Raw genomic sequence first — 16,999 nt, 5'->3', positions numbered from 1 at the left:
GCGATTTGCCTGGGTCGCCTCACGGATCATGATATAGTCGATCTAGCGAACCACCAGATATTGAGAGATGGCGTACACGATTGTCAGTGATATGTATACAAGACTTACTTCGATAATGGTGAAGATTTAGGGAGCCTTGTCGGAAATGATTTTGATGGAGACGTTCATGATGCACATAGTAAAGGTGATGACGGGGGTGAAAGCGGGGCAGGGCCAACGCCTTGAACGGGCCAAAGACGGCTATGAATATTTGAAAATCATGCTGATGTTGTTATGCTCCTCGGTCTGCGGATTTTGCTCGCGCTTTGCCATGGTGTCCGGCAAACATAGGAAAATCAGCACCAGCATCACACCGCCAAATATGGTGAGGGTAGACCCTGGGTCAAAGCACCTATCACTAGCGCTAGACCGGGTCCACAGAGAGGGCCTAGCTGAAATACTCCGGTTGCTTTACCTGGCGCTTTCGGATCTTAGATATCGGCTCCGGCTCCTGTACTCATGGGCTGGAAGAAATCTGCAGTTGGAGAACAATTAGATTGCGATGTTGACACTGACCACATTGATGAAGAGTAGGATGATGGCAGGGTGGACACGATTGACACGGAGGCCTTAAAACGCGGGCTCCACTGCACTGCATGACCTACATGGTGGGTCGCCTATCAACGGCAGATCCCTATGGACCCCCCTCAACGGGATTTTCGCTCTTTCACCATCACTCGACGCTGAATCCAATCTTATAAGTCGCGATACGGCTAAGCAGGGGTTATTTCCTAATATGGGCAGACCTGCTACAGATACCAGAATCACCGGCTTCAAAGGGAATCCGACGGAGATAAACGCAACACTAGAAACTGCCAAGCCGACTTGCTGGGTTTAAAAGGAGCCTAACCTACTAAATTATATTAAGTCTGAGCATAACTCGGCACAATCTCCATTTTACCCCCCACCATCCTTATCATCGGTGCTACGCAGAATTCGTAGAAAAGGGGTGAAACGTTGTCGGAACAGTCCGCGGCGGAGGGGCGCGGACATTACTCCACGAGCTAGCAGACAATCACAACGGCCGGGTTGAAATTAGGACCTCGGACATTTGCCAACCTGATTAAATCAAGGCGCTCGATAGGCGCTTGCCGGGCAATATATTCGATATCCTTTTTGTGAACGCTGGAATCACAAATCGTGACCCAACCAAACAATTGGAGATGTATCCACCGATGATTTTGTACATGTGATGGTCACGAATTCGCTTAGCCTCATGCGGGTCGTTGAAACTCTGGCACATCATGTGGCTCCGAAAGGTCTTATCGGTGTGATGTCGTCTGGACAAGGAAGCATCGGCAACAACAGCAAGAGGTATATCGTGGTAGTAAGGCCGCGCTGAAAATCTCCATCGAATAGCTTGTCAGATCCCATTGCGTTCAATGGTGGTAATGGTCCAGATGCTCGGCTTACCAAGAAGAAAGCATCCCCAACTTGGTAAATGTACTCCTTTCAAAGGAAGAACAACCGGGGCTCGAATATCTTGACTACCTTGATCGGACTGTGAACCTTGGGAATAAGGTCATGTTGGTAATGCATCGAATTCACCATTAACCAATCTATCAAAGAAGCCGGTCGTTACCTAAACATGCTTTCAGGCATTCTAGTTAAGTGTTTTTAATATGAAATGTCAGTTACAGAGTAAGAGACATTCTTGGGAAGATATCGCATGACCATGATCTTTGATTTGATCACAGTTTCTTCTTCTTCTTCTTCTCTAGATTTAGATCTAAATTATAGCCATATTTCTTTTATTTCCAGATAGGAAATAAAATTTTCTATTCCTTTTCAGATAGCTATGATTGGACTTGACTTGACAAGGGCGACCTCTTTCCATAGAACCAAAGCTAAATCATCACAACAGACAACCTCTGTTTTTCCTTGCAACCAATATCTCAAGAATCAGACGGCTTCGCAGTACGCAAGGACACTGGAATAGCACTTGCATCATCCGACGCATTCCACAGCAAGGAATAAATCCCTTCGCCCTCCGAGTTCTCTCTAATATAGAAGCTGGAAGAGATTTCGCCAGAATCAGATTTCACCATCATCCATTGTCCGTAGAAGATGAAACCTGTTGTAGTCCTATTCGACGCGTTCGTAGACGCGAAGCCCATTTCATCATTTGAAGATGACGAACTGGGAATGTAGAGCATCTGGTCAGACCAGCTGGCGTTCGCATTGGTGGTTCCGTTCGGGTTGGCGATCCAAGTGCTATCCGTGGACGAACGTTCGACTAGTATGTCCCATATCAACACAAATTCATGACTGCAGGGTGTAGGATTCACTGACAGTATACACTTGAAGTGTTCGAAGCAGTCGAATTGGCTGGGTCACCAATCAGAGCCTTGCCTAGCACCTGGTCAATACGGTTCTAGATAGTGGTGAATGTTAAGATCCTACCATTTCCGTAGAACAGAGAGAGACCACCAATTGCGTCTCCATACGCATAAAGTCCGAACTCCTCACCCACGCCGGGAGTGCTCCTAGAGGCAAAGTCAGAAGCGTACACGGACGCTCCCAGGCACAGCGCCGTGCAGAAGACCGAGGAACTGAACATAGTGGATAGCAGATAATGAGAAAGATGTTTAACCTTGGATAAGATTGACAGGAAGCTGACTATCCTATTGTTCTCTATATAGTTACATGGTCCTTTTGCATGTTACGTCCTCGCAGGGAGAGCTCCACTTAGTCAAAATTTAGGGTGAGCGTGCAGTATCCAATCATTCATCGCAAAACATAGTCTCTAAGGGGTTGTTAAAATTGGGTTGGTGCATGAGTCCGGGCCGCGCGCCGGGACACGCGTTGACTGACGTGCCGTGGTGGTTCCTGTCAGGTACCTGAAGAATATCAGTTAGCTTGAAACAAGCGGAGACTTTATCTCCGACACTGCCTTGCAGCCTATGTCGCAATCTCGTTGGAATAAGAGGAGATAGGCTACAGTAGCATTATTGGGTCGGGCTGAGTTCGTCCGTTAATCCCAATCTGGTTGAGATCTCCAAAACTATGACGATAGTCTATATTGTGGATAGAAAATAAGTTGTATTCTATCACCGAATTAGAACAAGAGCCTATCTGCTTAGGGCGTAGAGGGGCCATATCTGTTCCGTTACTTGGTTGATATACATCTTTCGATAAACAGAGATTGATCAAAAACGGATACTCGCCATGGCAACTTCATGTAAGTGGCAATTGAGGCATGGTAGTTTTCAGAAATCATCATTTCTCTCTATTGTTATCTTAGATACTATATGCCACGTAATTCGTGACGGTGGCTTGCATTAGGGCAAAGTTTCCAATCGTGCAAGTCCAGTCCATTTGTAGAAAATCTTCGTGCATCTTCCCCTCAAGCGGTTCGAATTAGCTTAAAAATAGGCTTGCAGATAGACAAACCATGGTTCGGCACGATCCGGCACGTGGATCCGTTACCCAAGGACTCCGTCGGACTTTGAGATTACGCACCCTCAGGTGTGTGTCGTGCTAAAGTCAAGTCCAATCAGATCTCATTGATTTCACTAGCTTACTGACCCTCTTGATACTGGATATGAGCTCCAATTTGCCTTGTAAGGCGTCACAATGATAGAGCGTCGGGGATCTATATATGTTGATAAGAATAGTTCGTAGCATCAATATTTCTCTACAAATAGTCCGACAGTCCTTTCTAACAATATTACATTCGCTGATATCCTTCCTTTTGTTTTTAAACTTTCATTCTTGTGAATTTACTTCGTGTCTGTCCGCCAAAATTCAAATTGCTAGCATTCTTGACCGTCAAGCAATCATGAAGATTTGGACCACTCTTTTGATCCTGGCCGGAGTAGCCTCCGCAACCTCGATCCATCACGACAAACATACAAGGCTAAAGCGGGATGCTTGCTCTGGAAATACCGCCAGTGACAGACAGACCTGGTGCGACTACGACGTGAGCACCAACTACTACGATGTCGTCCCCACCACCGGCGTGACCAGAGAGTATTACTTCAACATCGAAGATGTCACAGTTGCTCCCGATGGCTACTCTCGTGCAGCAATGGCAGTCAACGGGACAATTCCAGGCCCTACCATCATAGCTGACTGGGGCGATGATGTTATCGTTCATGTCACCAACAGTCTGACCTCAAAGAATGGATCTAGCATCCATTTCCACGGCATCCGCCAGAACTATACCAACCAGAACGACGGTGTTGTATCCATTACTCAATGCCCTACTGCTCCGGGACAGACAACAACCTACAAGTGGAAAGCTACACAATATGGCACATCATGGTACCATTCTCACATTGGGTTGCAAGCCTACGAAGGTGTCTTCGGTGGAATTGTGATCAACGGTCCTGCCACTGAGAACTATGATGTGGACAAAGGAGTTTTGTTCCTCAATGATTGGAGTCACCAGACTGTTGATCAACTCTGGTACTCTGCCGAGGCCAATGGCCCGCCTACATTAGACAATGGTCTCATCAACGGTACCAATGTGTATGGAGATGACGATTCAACGACCCAGACAGGCCATCGCTTCAACACATCATTCACTGCAGGCACTTCTTATCGCTTCCGTCTTGTGAACGCTGCGGTAGATACCCACTTCAAGTTCTCAATTGACAACCATACTCTGACGGTGATGGCTATGGACTTGGTACCTATCGAGCCATTTACCACAACTATCTTGAACATCGGCATGGGTAAGAGACCATTTCCCTACCAACCTACATATGACCTTACTAACCCTTATTCTATCTAGGTCAGCGGTACGATATTGTGGTCAGCGCAGACCAATCCACCGGAAGTGACAGTTTCTGGATGCGCGCAATTCCCCAAGCCGCCTGCTCCGACAATGACAGCGCAGACAATATCAAAGGCATCGTTTATTATGGCAGCACAATATCCACTCCCACCACCACCGAATACACGTACACCGACAGTTGCGACGACATGGACATCTCTGATCTCGTCCCGTATCTGGCCCAGAGCGCATCGGAACCATACTACAACTCCAGCGAACCAGTCACACTAGGCACAAACTCCGATAGCTACTTCCGCTGGCAGCTGAACGGGACAGCAATGCAAGTATACTGGGATAACCCGACACTCCTGCAAGTCTGGAATAACGACACGACATTCACCGAGGAGAGCGGCGTAATTGTGCTCCCGACCGCAGACAAGTGGTCCTATGTTGTCATCGAAACTACCCTGGCTGTCCCGCATCCTATCCACTTGCACGGCCACGACTTCTTTGTCATCGCGCAGGGAACGGGCACGTACAGCTCCTCCGATGACACGAGCTTGACGAACCCGCCCCGCCGGGATGTGGCCATGCTCCCGGCCTCTGGGTACCTTGCCATTGCGTTCAAGACTGACAATCCCGGAGCTTGGCTGATGCATTGCCATATTGGATGGCATACTTCGGAGGGCTTTGCTATTCAGTTCTTGGAGAGGTATGATGAGGCGCGGGCCCTGATTGATTATGATACTTTGAATTCTACTTGTGAGGCGTGGGATGCATATGTCACAGAGAGTTCGGTCGAGGAGGAGGATGATGGCATATAGATAGACAGACAGTGGAGGGAGTAATGGTTTGAGGGTTCGTTTCACCGTTGGTGAATTTGATTGATATAGAAAGGAACATTATTTCTCCATCCTTTCCGTTCCTCCTGAATTATTCCCTATATCTCTAGATACTTCCATATTTTCCTTTTCTATGCGGATAACACCCTCATTCACCCTCGATAGTGCACAAAAAAGAGGCTATTTCGTCAAACATGTCATCTGTAACAGAAGATAGTTGGATTTCTAGATTACTAGGCAGGCCTGTCGGTCTTGACTCTTATCACAGGCGCTGTACGATTGTCTCTGCGTCTAGAAGGTGCAAGCCCGGAAGCTCTTCCTTCATCTTGCAATTTGATTGTTTTGTGACGAAATATGGAACAGGAAAGAAGGAAAGAAGGCCATAGATGAATATGACTCAACGGGAATGACTCCGGTTGTGTTGTGTCTTCGGTCCCTTTTGTGATCTTTATAGTCTTTTTCATCGTCTTTTTCTGGTTTGTATCCTTCAATGATAATAGACGTGACAAAAATGGGAAAGAAAAAACACCAGCCATTATCATAGTCCGCAATATAGGGGCTATGCCGATCGAGCTCGCTCATCCACCCCGGGAGACGGCAGGGCAACGAGACAGCTTTTCGTGGCGGAGTGCAGCCAACAAAGATGGCGATCTCCCTCAAACAGCAAATACCCCGTGGTCCTAACCATTTGTGCAAATAAACGGGTTTCTCTAGCGGGACCTTATTCCACAACGTTCAAATATGGTGATGCCACATATGTATTTCTGTCGGCCAAAAGCCCTTTATTGGGATCCTCACAATGAGATGGAGAAAGACTGGCTCGTGAGTTTTATAGGCACTTAGATGGATAGACGTGTTCTTGATGCTCTTGACAAAGGGACCCCCAGAAAGCATTGACACGACACTAAGAATTGATTCGACGCTAGCTGAGCCGCTAATTGCATTCGAATTTCTATTTTTATGCTGCGCCCAGTCCTATTCGCGGGGGTTTTCTGTTTGGTTGGAGTTTCTTCAAATGCCATTGGCCCCCTTTTTTTTCAATTTAACGTACGATGCACCTATCCGAGTAAAGTGCCCATATTGGTTACCCAATGCTATAGGCGCTGTTGGGTACGATGTGATGTGACTTGGGTTGCAGTAGATCTTCCGACGCTCCTCTTAAAATAGAAAGCTTTTAGCATTGAGCCACAAAAATATAAAGACATCCATAGAGCCCGGTAAAGACTGGATTTAGAGAAGACCCCACTACGACCATCCTTTCAGCAATAATCGATCATTAGCAAATATCTAGCCATCTTGGTCAACTTCACTTGCAATGCCCGCCAACAAAGATCGGATATATGTTGCGCTCCATGCACGACGAGGCAGAGTAACCATGCCAGACAAGGAGGACACGTGAGAACCATTCATGACGCTGTTTAGCTTGAAGTCACTAGCAAGACTAATATATGTCTTGATTAGGTACCACTGGTCCGTGATTGTAGGGCCCAAATTTGAAACTGAGAATAGCACGGGTTTCTGTTACCACGCGAACGAGAGCCCAAAGTTAGGAGGGGGCTCTGAGTGGCACTTCGAAGAGTTTGAGTGTTCACTAAACAGTGGCAACATGTTGCTTGTTCGTATCCTGATTGGCAAGGTATTGGACGGATATCATGTAGCCGAAATTATGCGCAACACGCCTGTCCGACAGAGTCGGCCGGGATGGAATTGTGTCGCGTGGGTAAAGGAGGCTTTGGAGACGCTCGAGGCCGATAATAAGGCTTTAGGCACGAGGTTGCTTGAGTGGAGCATAGTGCACGATATAGCAATAGCTTACTGCCAACGGAAGATATATGAGCACCGTTTTGATGGTCGGGGCGGTTTTGATATGAGAAAAACTCCAATTTATGACTTGTTGGAGCAAAGGGAGACTGTTCCTTGAGTTATCAAGGCAGATTAAGTCCAATATATCAGAAGCGCAATTAATACAACCGCTCGAACAAGTGATGTCGCTCTATGAGGAAGCTGGTATATGCATATATTCCATTAAGGATAACATAAAATATACTCCGTATAGACAACCTGCATAAATTTTGACTACATATCATCGTTTTCTTACTTCTACCAATGATAAAGCTACTTTCAAATATGCTGTAGCAGTAAACAGTCCCAAATAGGAAGTCCGCAATCATCATGACATCAATGCAATGGAAGCATGGATTACATCATTTCAGTACAAATCCCAGTTTATGGGAGACTCTATTAATGAACACCTAACAATTCAACAATTCACGAATACAACCCTGAACCCAACGTATATACAAAATGTCAAACTCGGGAAAGAGCTGCTGCAACGATGGAACTGAACTTCCAGACGAGCCGCGGACAATGAAGAGTCGAGTACTCGAGACTGGAGCCTCAATGATCCAAGACTTCACGCCCGTAAAGCAAATCTGCGCACATCTCAATGCATTCCACTTTTACGCCAACGATCCAACTCGATGTCTGGAAGCCGATCACTATTGCACTCACTTAACAGAGGGTATGTGACAACAGCCATGTCTATAGCCAAACACAACTGAATGACCGATGTGCTGGGCATTAATACTTATCCAGATATCCGCCAATGCCTAATCTACGACTCATCCAAGGCAAACGCCCGCCTCATCGGCGTGGAATACATGATCTCGCCGCGGATTTTCGTGACTCTTCCCACCGAAGAGCGTAAGCTCTGGCACACGCACGAGTTCGAGGTCAAAAGCGGCATGCTGGTCATGCCAGCACCAGCTGGTGTGCCCGACGCTATCTGGGAAGCTGCGGAGACGGCAGAGATGCAAGACGTTGCGCCTGTCTATGGCAAGACGTATCATTTCTGGCAGGTTGATCGTGGAGATCCTGTGCCTCTAGGCGAGCCGCAGTTGATGGGCAGCTTTGTATCGAATGAGAGCGTGAAGTTGGCACATCCTGCAGGGTTGGATTCGTTGCTGGAGGACCGGGACAAGAGGTATGGCGTGGATCATCAGCAGAAGGCGAAGAAGAGGGAGGGCATTGAGCCGGTCGAGAAGCATCCCGGTATGTACTATGCTTCTTAATTGGCTTTGATTCGAGTTTACTTACATGTTTGTTAGATGCTGATTCGTGGTACAAAAAGTCACATTGATTGACGCATGGATAATCTCATCCATATTGTTTAAGAAGGTTACGAGAGATAGGGAGCATGAGAAACCGAAAATGAGAATAAATTGTCTAATTGAGATGTCTCCCCACTATGTATGCCTCAAAAACCCAGTCCCATAATGAAATGGGGTCAAAGTGAGGCACACTGGGGGACAACCTATTAGAAGATAGGCTGGTTGTGTTCATCTTGCTTCATATTCCACACGTGCTCGTCCTGGTTATGTATTTCGGCGACGGCAAGCTCTAGCATTTGGAGAAGCGGACATCCCGGAAGGGATTGGGTAGGGGTAAGGGGTATGGGGAGTATATGTAAAGGATATTGACTGTTTGAACATCTCCATATTGTAGAGATGTTCGAATAATCGAGACATGAATGAAATTCCAGATCCCTCTCAGCCCAGCGCCCACGAAACATTAATGAGCAGCTGATACGGCTGGAAGGGTCCTGGATATTAAAATCCAATGCGACGGCAATATCCTATCAATCGCTGGTTCAAGACACAGGACATATTGACTGATGATGGCAGAATGGGAGGATGTGGAGCAAAAAAATCAAATTTAAAGACACCAAATAGTCACATGACCAGCTCCCGACCGCGGAATAGTTGATGCAGCTCGATCTGAGCAATCCTATGCTTCCAATTCACCACACATGGAGCAGTTAGTCCGGTCTGTAATAAAGGCTGCCAATCTGCGCACCATTGGAAGGCTTGCGCTCAATGGCACCAGCACTTTCTGCGCCTGCGCGCTGATCTGGGAGCACCTGATAACTGTCCAGCTCAGCGAGGGCCCGTCTATGTACCCTACCTTCGACGTGCGAGGCGATTGGCTCATGATATCGCGCCTCCACCGCAATGGCAAAGGAATCGAGGTCGGAGATGTCGTGCGATATGGTCACCCGAACTTTCAAGGCGTGCATGTGGCCAAGCGGGTAGTGGGCATGCCTGGGGATTTTGTCTGTCAAGACAAGCCGCTTAGCACGAGTATTGGCAAGGATGGAAATATGATTCAGGTGGGTTATAGGTTCTTCGTTCTGGTTGGATTCAATTGCTGACTTGACTTTGTGCAGGTCCCCGAAGGTCATGTCTTTTTGGCCGGCGATAATCTTCCCTGGTCTAGGGATTCGAGGAACTACGGCCCAGTGCCCATGGGTCTCATTAATGGGAAGATAATTGCCAGGGTATGGCCTCCGTCGAAGATGGGATGGGTGACCAATCCGTTGCAACCGGCGCAACTGGATTCCCAGAACATCTAAGGGTTATACATTGTACATTATATTAGACCGGTGGATTACAATACCGATGCGTGGCACTCTGGTCCATTTTGTTTAAGCATACGCATGGAGTTTGGTTGAAAGGGATTAAATCAGTGTGCATATTCATACATATATCAAATTGTACAATACAATGGCTTGAAGACAAACAAGATCAGCGGAACGAAGAGGGGTTACGTCTCTTATATGGCAGAGGCTCAACTCTCTTGCGGCGCAGCTCCACATTAGCACCGTCGAATCCAATCTCCTTCATGACCTCCAGGGTCGTGGCGTCCCATTGGGTACGGAACAGGTGAGCACCGATGGCCTTGAGATGGTAACGGGACTGGAGACTGCGAAGGAGGGTGGTGTCGCGGTTAGACTCCTTGGCCTTGACGGCGGCAAAGTCGAGAGGCTGGGACTCCTTCTGCTCCATAATGAAGAGGGAGAGGCGGTGGTAGGGACTTCCCATCTGGGCAACAGGTGGTAGCCAGGGGAGAACCACCTGCGAATCTTCCAAAAGCTGTGCGAGATCGATCTTGGTGGAGGTGGCCGAGATGGGGACGTTGACGGCCAAGAAGTGTGTCTTATAATCGAAGTTGTCGTTCTCAACGTTCGGGACATCAGGGTCGACAACTGCAATAGTGACTAGCTTTTCACCAGCCTCAAAGATTTGCACGTCGAGTTTAGGCGCGCTCGTGCTGAGTCTCGCTTCGACGAATTCACCGGCTTGGATTTGGCGCTTGCCGAAGTACAGCTTTGTCTCGACGACGGGGTCGCAGTGAGGGAGGACATCGGGAATGACGTTCATCTGGGTGATACGCTGGACCAGGATCTTGCGGCGGTATTCGCGCCATTTGCGGTCGGCCAAAAAGCGATAGATGGGCTTGGACATGTCACCTGGATTGGTAGAAATCGAACGATTAGTCTCAGCCCAGGTTGATCACTTGATCAAGAGATGATTACCTTCATTATCCTCGAACTTTCGCTTGACCAAGGGATCGTTAATATCGGCCAGAACCTTGAGGCGCTCCAGGTGTAATTGCATGGCAGTAACACGGGATTTCTTCGCCTTTGCTCCTCCAGCCTCTTCGACGGACAAAGCCTCCTGTCTGGCAAGGCGTTGCCTCATCATTTCAATCTCCTTCAATTTCTCTTCGCGGTCCGCAAGCAAAATCTTCCGGGCTTCTTGGAAACATTGGTAGGGCAATTGTTCGAAGGGAAGGTTCTCTGAATCTTGGAGTGCAGCACGGCGACGACGTGATCCAATGGGGGCGGTTCCCTGTCGGAGCAAACGTCTTTCGAGACGGGGACTCGTCACAAGAGAGGGATCGGGTGCCTTGTGGAAAGGTTGGGCCGGAGTTTCAACTTCGGCATCTCGAACACTCGCGGTCGACTGGAAGGCTCGCGTTTGGAGCTGGACTCCAGCCACGCCTCTAGAGTAGGTATTGCGAAGGCATTGGAGCAGAGGCTTCGAAGCCCGCTCGCAGTGGGCCATGATTCGAGGAATTGGAGGTTATGGTGGGCTTGGCCTTGAGGATCCGATGTTGTTGTCTTCCCGGGGAACTTTTTCTGTTCGGTCACTTAACCTATCACGTGACCTCCAAGTGGTATCCAGGCCCGGGAATACATCAAGACATCGAATAAATTAAAAAGTCCTGTCTACAATTAAATTATATTTGACATACACACTTAATTCAATGCAACCGGACAAGAGAATTCATATTGTGTATTATGCGGCTAAGTATCTTTTGTAAGGGAAAATCATACAAAAGATACTTGGGTACTATAGTACCAAGGTTCTGCTAGCACCTACCGCCCGGGATCAACTTTTGCTCCATTCGAGACTCCGGACATCATCAAGTTATACGCCGATCACCCAGTGACTCTCAAAATGCCAGGGAACGATGTTATTCGGTCACTGAGGCTGCTGTCCCGCAGCTCGGGCGGACTCATGTCAGGCCCGAAGCAAGTGACGGTTAGTGCACTCCATGAATTCTTCTCGATCCGGTTCTCGGACGCATTTACTGACAGCGTATCGAATCATACAGCAACGATGCCTTACACGCTCAATGGCAACCGAAGCCACTACACAGCCCCCAGTGGCGACCAAGGATGCTGTCCAGGTCCAACAGGCGCAACGACCAGGGGGCCCAACCCCTGTTCAAGTCATGACCTACCGGTGGCCTAACTTGGAACCCCAGCGTTTAGTCCATTACTCCCGGCGGCTACTTCAGATGCCCACTCGTCACGATATCCTCCACCGCGCAGTCGTCTACGAGGGCGACAGCACCCGACAAGGTTCCGCCAGCACCAAGTGGAGGGACGATGTGCACGGTAGTCACAGGAAGCTGTACGCGCAGAAGGGCTCCGGTCGTGCGCGTGCGGGTGACAAGATGTCGCCAGTTCGACGAGGTGGTGGTGTCGCTTTCGGACCTCATCCTCGTGATTTCTCGACCGATTTGCCACGAAAGATCTACGACCAAGCCTGGCGTATTGCCCTCAGCCACCGGCTTTCACGCGGCGAATTGATTGTTGTTGACAACAGTATCGATATCAATGAGAATGCGAGCCCGTTCTTCATCATAAACCTCATCAAAGCTCATGGCTGGTATCAGAAGGGCCGGTCTACATTCGTTACACTGAAGCCGAATGAGATGTTCTCTGATGCGGTCGAAAAGTTCGGCAACCACGCACGAACTATCAGCGTCGAGGATTTGGATGTGAAGAATGTCTTGGAGACAGCAAGATTGATTATTGAGAAGAATGCACTGCACAAGATCCTGCTTTCGCATTCGACCGACTTGGCGAAGGTGGACACTCTCTTTTCGCCTTCAGCAAACGGAGAGAAGGTGTATCCGCTGGACTTTAGCCGGATGAAGGCCACATGGAGCAACGTTTAATTGTATCATTCTCTGTTTCTTGTTTTTCTGGCATTATCTAGCTGTGTACAAATAGATCATCTATACTTCGAACGTTATCACTTCTCAGAGTCGGTTTTGGAGCTACAACATATTCAGTACTTAGCTGACTTTTTGTATCATAGCGCTTTTAGAATATTTGAACCCATTTTCATTTACACTACTTAGAAATTGACATCAATTGCGGTGATGTCGCCGAATGTACCTGGGAGCTGGTCGGTTATGGGCGGAGAGTCGGAGCGGAAAGAAAATCCAGCGAAAAACTCCCGAGGTCAAGGAAAGCGGAGAAATACCTGATTGTCATCACATAACGCCCTTCCTTGGTTATCGTCGTATTCCAGTTCTAATGTTACTTCGACAATTCAATCGCGTCTCCTCGCCGAGCTGGATCTCGCGCGTTCCTTCAGCAATGCCTCTACGCGCCAAGGTGACCAACCCTGCCTTTCGGGCAACAGCTATGGTATGTACCCTATTCGGAGAGAAGCCCGATATCCAGTGCTCACATTTGTTAGATGTCGACTTCATCTGATATCCCCAAAGAGCTCCCCGGCGATGAGCGCGATGATGTCCTGTTCAACTCGATCTACGGCCTCCGCAGCGTTGAACTCAACCGACCCAAGAAGCTCAACTCCCTCAACGGCTCGATGGCTCGCAAGATTGTCCCTCGATTGAAGGTTAGAATGGACACCCGGAACTTCAGACACATACAATACTAAGCGTTGGATGAATAGGAGTGGGAGAAATCTCATCTTGCAAACATGATCCTCATCTCCGGAGCCGGCACCAAGGCTCTCTGCGCAGGAGGTGACGTTGCTGCTCTGGCCCTGCAGAATGAGAGTGGAGTGGAGGGACAAAAAGCATCAGCGGACTTCTTCGCACTAGAATACCGCCTTGACCACCTGCTCGCTACATACTCGAAGCCTGTCATCTCATTTATGGATGGAATCACCATGGGCGGTGGCGTAGGCCTCAGCATGCACGCTCCCTTCCGAATTGCGACCGAGCGTACCCTTTTTGCTATGCCTGAGACCACAATTGGCTTCTTCCCCGACGTTGGCGGTTCCTTCTTCCTCCCGCGTCTGGATGGTGAGACCGGTACATACCTGGCTTTGACCTCGGAGCGCTTGAAGGGTGTTCAGGCTCTGTACGCAGGCATCGCCACACACTACTTGCACTCCAGTGTTCTGAGCAGTGTGACTCAGCGTCTTTCCGAGCTGACTTTCCCCGACCACGTCGAGCTTCGCGAGCGTTTGGAAATTGTGAACAAGACCATGGCTGAGTTCTCCCTTGGCCTCCCCCCGCTTGAGGAGGAGCCGATGCTCATGGCTGGTACCCTGCGTACTGCCATTGACCGCTGCTTCGGATTCAACACCATGGAAGAGATTATCCAGGCCTTGGAGAAGGAAACTGAGCACAAGGAGTGGGCACAAAAGACATTGGAGACTCTGTCAGGCCGCTCCCCGACCTCTCTGAAGGTGACTCTGCGCCAGATGCGTCTTGGCAAGAAGTGGACCATCACGGAGACCTTCCAGCGCGAGCACGAGATCGCCGCCAAATTCATGCGCCACCCTGATTTCGTCGAGGGTGTCAAGGCCCGTCTGATGTCCAAGCCTCCCCGCCAGGCCCAGTGGCAGCCCGCTACTCTCCAAGATGTCTCGGATAAAATTGTGGACGACTTCTTCGAGATCCCCGACAACGAGTCCCGCCTACCGCTTCTGAGCCAGGGAGATTACACTAAATACCCTTATGCCCACTTCGCCCTTCCCTCCGAAGATGAGATTAAAAAGGTTGTGTGTGAGGGACATTCATCGCGGAGACCCGTGATCGACTACTTCCTCCAGAAATACGCCCACCGCGAAGGTGTGCGCCGAAAGGTGGTCGAGGTGATTGCCCGACGGACAACGACATCATCTCCCGAAGGACTTAAGTGGTTGGATTAAACAGTGGGATACCGTTTATAGCTTGTAATTTTTGCTGTTCGGGTGTATTAGAATTTATTGGGAATTGGCCCATATACCATACTATTATTGCAAATCCTGAATCTGCAATTAACGATCATTTTCAAATAGAAAATAACTGTAGTACTCAATGGATGGACTCAAACCTAATGAGATTTAAAGGTACAAATAGAACACCATAGACAATACGATATAAAAGTTTCCACGAGGGTCCTCAGCCCACCCACGGCATTGCTGATCCGCCCAATTTGCTGTCAAATCCACATAAGCATTCGACCCGACACTTGCATACATGCTGTAAATTGCCAGCAGCGCTTCAAGATGGTTCTTGGGAGCGAGTTCCCAGAGCCTAGCCGGCAACCATCAGAAGACATCAGCAATTCCTCCAACCCTCTGTTGCCGACCTTGGCGGATGATGGCCCACCCCAAAATGATAGCCCAGCACCAGAAGCCCACTCAGTACTAACACGCCTATACATATCTCACACACTCTCAACATGGAACTCCCGCATGTTTGAATTCGGCGCCGTACTCTTCCTAGCTTCGATCTTCCCGGGGACACTACTGTATGCTTCGATATACGCTCTAGTGCGGGCGTTTTCAGCCGTCGCGCTGTCGTCGTGGCTGGGTGCGCAAGTTGATCGCTCAGACCGGCTCGTTGCTGTGAGGCATTCCATTGGTAGGTTGGAATCGTTTCGGATACTTCAATATGTACCGAGTATCAAGGCCAATGGCTAATTAAAGGAGTAGTGTGGCAAAGAGTCCCTGTCGCGATCTCATGCTTATGCTTTGTGGCCACTCTGTCTACAGACTCTTGGTCGCTTACAATTGCCTTGTTCACCGTGCAGGGCTTACTGGCTTGTATGGAGAAATTGGCCGCTACGGCTAATACGGTGGCTGTGGAACGGGACTGGGTATGTACGAGGAATCGTATTTGGGTTGTCTGGTTTCCATGCATCCGATATACAATCTTATTTTAGGAAGAGATGTCGCTGATAATTTGACACTAGGCAATCGTGATCTCGGAAAGTATCAATGTCCCTCGACAAGGTGAGAACCCTGAAGCTAGCTGAAGCTCCGCAATATCTAACTTCGAACCACAGACTTGAACGCCTCTATGAGACGAATTGATCTCTTCTGCAAGCTCCTAGCACCAGTATTCATCTCCTTGATCGACAGCATATCAACCCCATATGCAATTTGGACAGTGTTTACCATGAATACCGCATCTGTGCTGGTCGAGTATTTGGCCATTGCTCAGGTCTACCAATCAGTCCCGGCCTTGACCAAGACACAAGCTCCTACAACACAAGCAGATGATACAAATGGCAAGAGCGATACCCGCTGCTTGTCAAGCTCACTAGCGCCCTGGAAAGAGTACATAGCAAGTCCCGTCTTCCTAGCATCCTTTGCCCTGAGCCTGCTCTACCTAACAGTCCTATCCTTTGGCGCAACAATGGTAACATACCTGTTGCACACGGGCTTCACCCCGTTGGAGGTCAGCTATATGCGCATCGGCTCCGTGGTCGCCGAGCTATCTGGGACATGGACAGCGCCTATGGTCATGAACCGGATTGGTCCGATTCGCTCCGGGCTGTGGTTTCTGAATTGGCAGTTTATCTGCATCGCTGCTGCCACCGTGGCTTTCGTTTTCTGGGACCCTAGCTCGCAGTTCGTAGCGGGTGCGCTGATTACGGGCGTTGCTTTGAGTCGGATTGGGCTTTGGGGATTCGATTTGTCGGTCCAGTTTCTCGTGCAGGAGGTAAGTGGCTTTTCCGTATTCTTGACTTGTGCATGTGCTAAACTTGTTGGGTGATGTAGAATATCCAGGAACATGCCCGTGCCCGCTTCTCTGCTACTGAAATGGCGCTGCAGAATGTGTTCGAGATGCTTTCTTTTGCCTCGACTATTGCTTTCCCGCTGCCGGCCCAGTTCAGGTATCCCGTGATGATCAGTTCTGGGGCTGTGGCGGTCGCTGCGATCTGTTTTGCGACGTATGTGCGCAAGGAACGGGGACACCTACTGCATCGATCACGCTGTATGGGCGGAGATAAAGTGTCATATCGAGCGATTGGATCTGGGTCGGTTTAGAATATTTGAAATGGTTGTAG

The 16,999-nt window shown here is 48.9% G+C and overlaps 8 protein-coding genes across 8 annotated transcripts; 6 read left to right on the top strand and 2 right to left on the bottom strand.

Moving 5' to 3' along the window:
* Window positions 1–1,934: 1,934 nt before the first annotated feature.
* Window positions 1,935–2,599, bottom strand: LCP9604111_2265 (uncharacterized protein; the record flags this gene model as incomplete). The annotated part of the gene is made up of 3 exons (XM_039069723.1): window positions 1,935–2,275; window positions 2,332–2,391; window positions 2,443–2,599. 3 exons carry the CDS (start codon window positions 2,597–2,599, stop codon window positions 1,935–1,937), a joined length of 558 nt encoding a protein of 185 aa, XP_038932392.1.
* A 1,221-nt stretch (window positions 2,600–3,820) lies between these two features.
* Window positions 3,821–5,583, top strand: LCP9604111_2264 (CAZyme family AA1; the record flags this gene model as incomplete). The annotated part of the gene is made up of 2 exons (XM_039069722.1): window positions 3,821–4,718; window positions 4,778–5,583. 2 exons carry the CDS (start codon window positions 3,821–3,823, stop codon window positions 5,581–5,583), a joined length of 1,704 nt encoding a protein of 567 aa, XP_038932391.1.
* A 2,322-nt stretch (window positions 5,584–7,905) lies between these two features.
* LCP9604111_2263 (OBAP family protein) lies at window positions 7,906–8,740 on the top strand (the record flags this gene model as incomplete). Its single annotated transcript, XM_039069721.1, has 3 exons — window positions 7,906–8,122; window positions 8,197–8,652; window positions 8,709–8,740. The coding sequence occupies 3 exons, from the start codon at window positions 7,906–7,908 to the stop codon at window positions 8,738–8,740; spliced, it is 705 nt and encodes a 234-aa protein (XP_038932390.1).
* Window positions 8,741–9,409: 669 nt separating this feature from the next.
* LCP9604111_2262 (putative mitochondrial inner membrane protease subunit 1) lies at window positions 9,410–10,012 on the top strand (the record flags this gene model as incomplete). The annotated part of the gene is made up of 2 exons (XM_039069720.1): window positions 9,410–9,769; window positions 9,827–10,012. The coding sequence occupies 2 exons, from the start codon at window positions 9,410–9,412 to the stop codon at window positions 10,010–10,012; spliced, it is 546 nt and encodes a 181-aa protein (XP_038932389.1).
* A 172-nt stretch (window positions 10,013–10,184) lies between these two features.
* LCP9604111_2261 (mitochondrial 54S ribosomal protein mL38) lies at window positions 10,185–11,507 on the bottom strand (the record flags this gene model as incomplete). Its single annotated transcript, XM_039069719.1, has 2 exons — window positions 10,185–10,909; window positions 10,976–11,507. The coding sequence occupies 2 exons, from the start codon at window positions 11,505–11,507 to the stop codon at window positions 10,185–10,187; spliced, it is 1,257 nt and encodes a 418-aa protein (XP_038932388.1).
* Window positions 11,508–11,903: 396 nt separating this feature from the next.
* On the top strand, window positions 11,904–12,912 carry LCP9604111_2260 (mitochondrial 54S ribosomal protein uL4m; the record flags this gene model as incomplete). Its single annotated transcript, XM_039069718.1, has 2 exons — window positions 11,904–11,987; window positions 12,061–12,912. The coding sequence occupies 2 exons, from the start codon at window positions 11,904–11,906 to the stop codon at window positions 12,910–12,912; spliced, it is 936 nt and encodes a 311-aa protein (XP_038932387.1).
* A 427-nt stretch (window positions 12,913–13,339) lies between these two features.
* LCP9604111_2259 (mitochondrial 37S ribosomal protein mS47) lies at window positions 13,340–14,870 on the top strand (the record flags this gene model as incomplete). Its single annotated transcript, XM_039069716.1, has 3 exons — window positions 13,340–13,390; window positions 13,443–13,604; window positions 13,662–14,870. 3 exons carry the CDS (start codon window positions 13,340–13,342, stop codon window positions 14,868–14,870), a joined length of 1,422 nt encoding a protein of 473 aa, XP_038932386.1.
* A 339-nt stretch (window positions 14,871–15,209) lies between these two features.
* Window positions 15,210–16,979, top strand: LCP9604111_2258 (putative iron-regulated transporter; the record flags this gene model as incomplete). Its single annotated transcript, XM_039069715.1, has 5 exons — window positions 15,210–15,567; window positions 15,639–15,802; window positions 15,899–15,938; window positions 15,992–16,650; window positions 16,710–16,979. The coding sequence occupies 5 exons, from the start codon at window positions 15,210–15,212 to the stop codon at window positions 16,977–16,979; spliced, it is 1,491 nt and encodes a 496-aa protein (XP_038932385.1).
* Between the last annotated feature and the right edge of the window lie 20 nt (window positions 16,980–16,999).

Source organism: Penicillium roqueforti (assembly GCF_015533775.1).
Source record: "Penicillium roqueforti strain LCP96 04111 chromosome Unknown scaffold_02, whole genome shotgun sequence".
Lineage (NCBI taxonomy): Eukaryota > Fungi > Ascomycota > Eurotiomycetes > Eurotiales > Aspergillaceae > Penicillium > Penicillium roqueforti.
The sequence above is the reverse complement of the archived record's forward strand: the minus strand, read 5'-3'. Positions and strand labels throughout refer to the sequence as shown.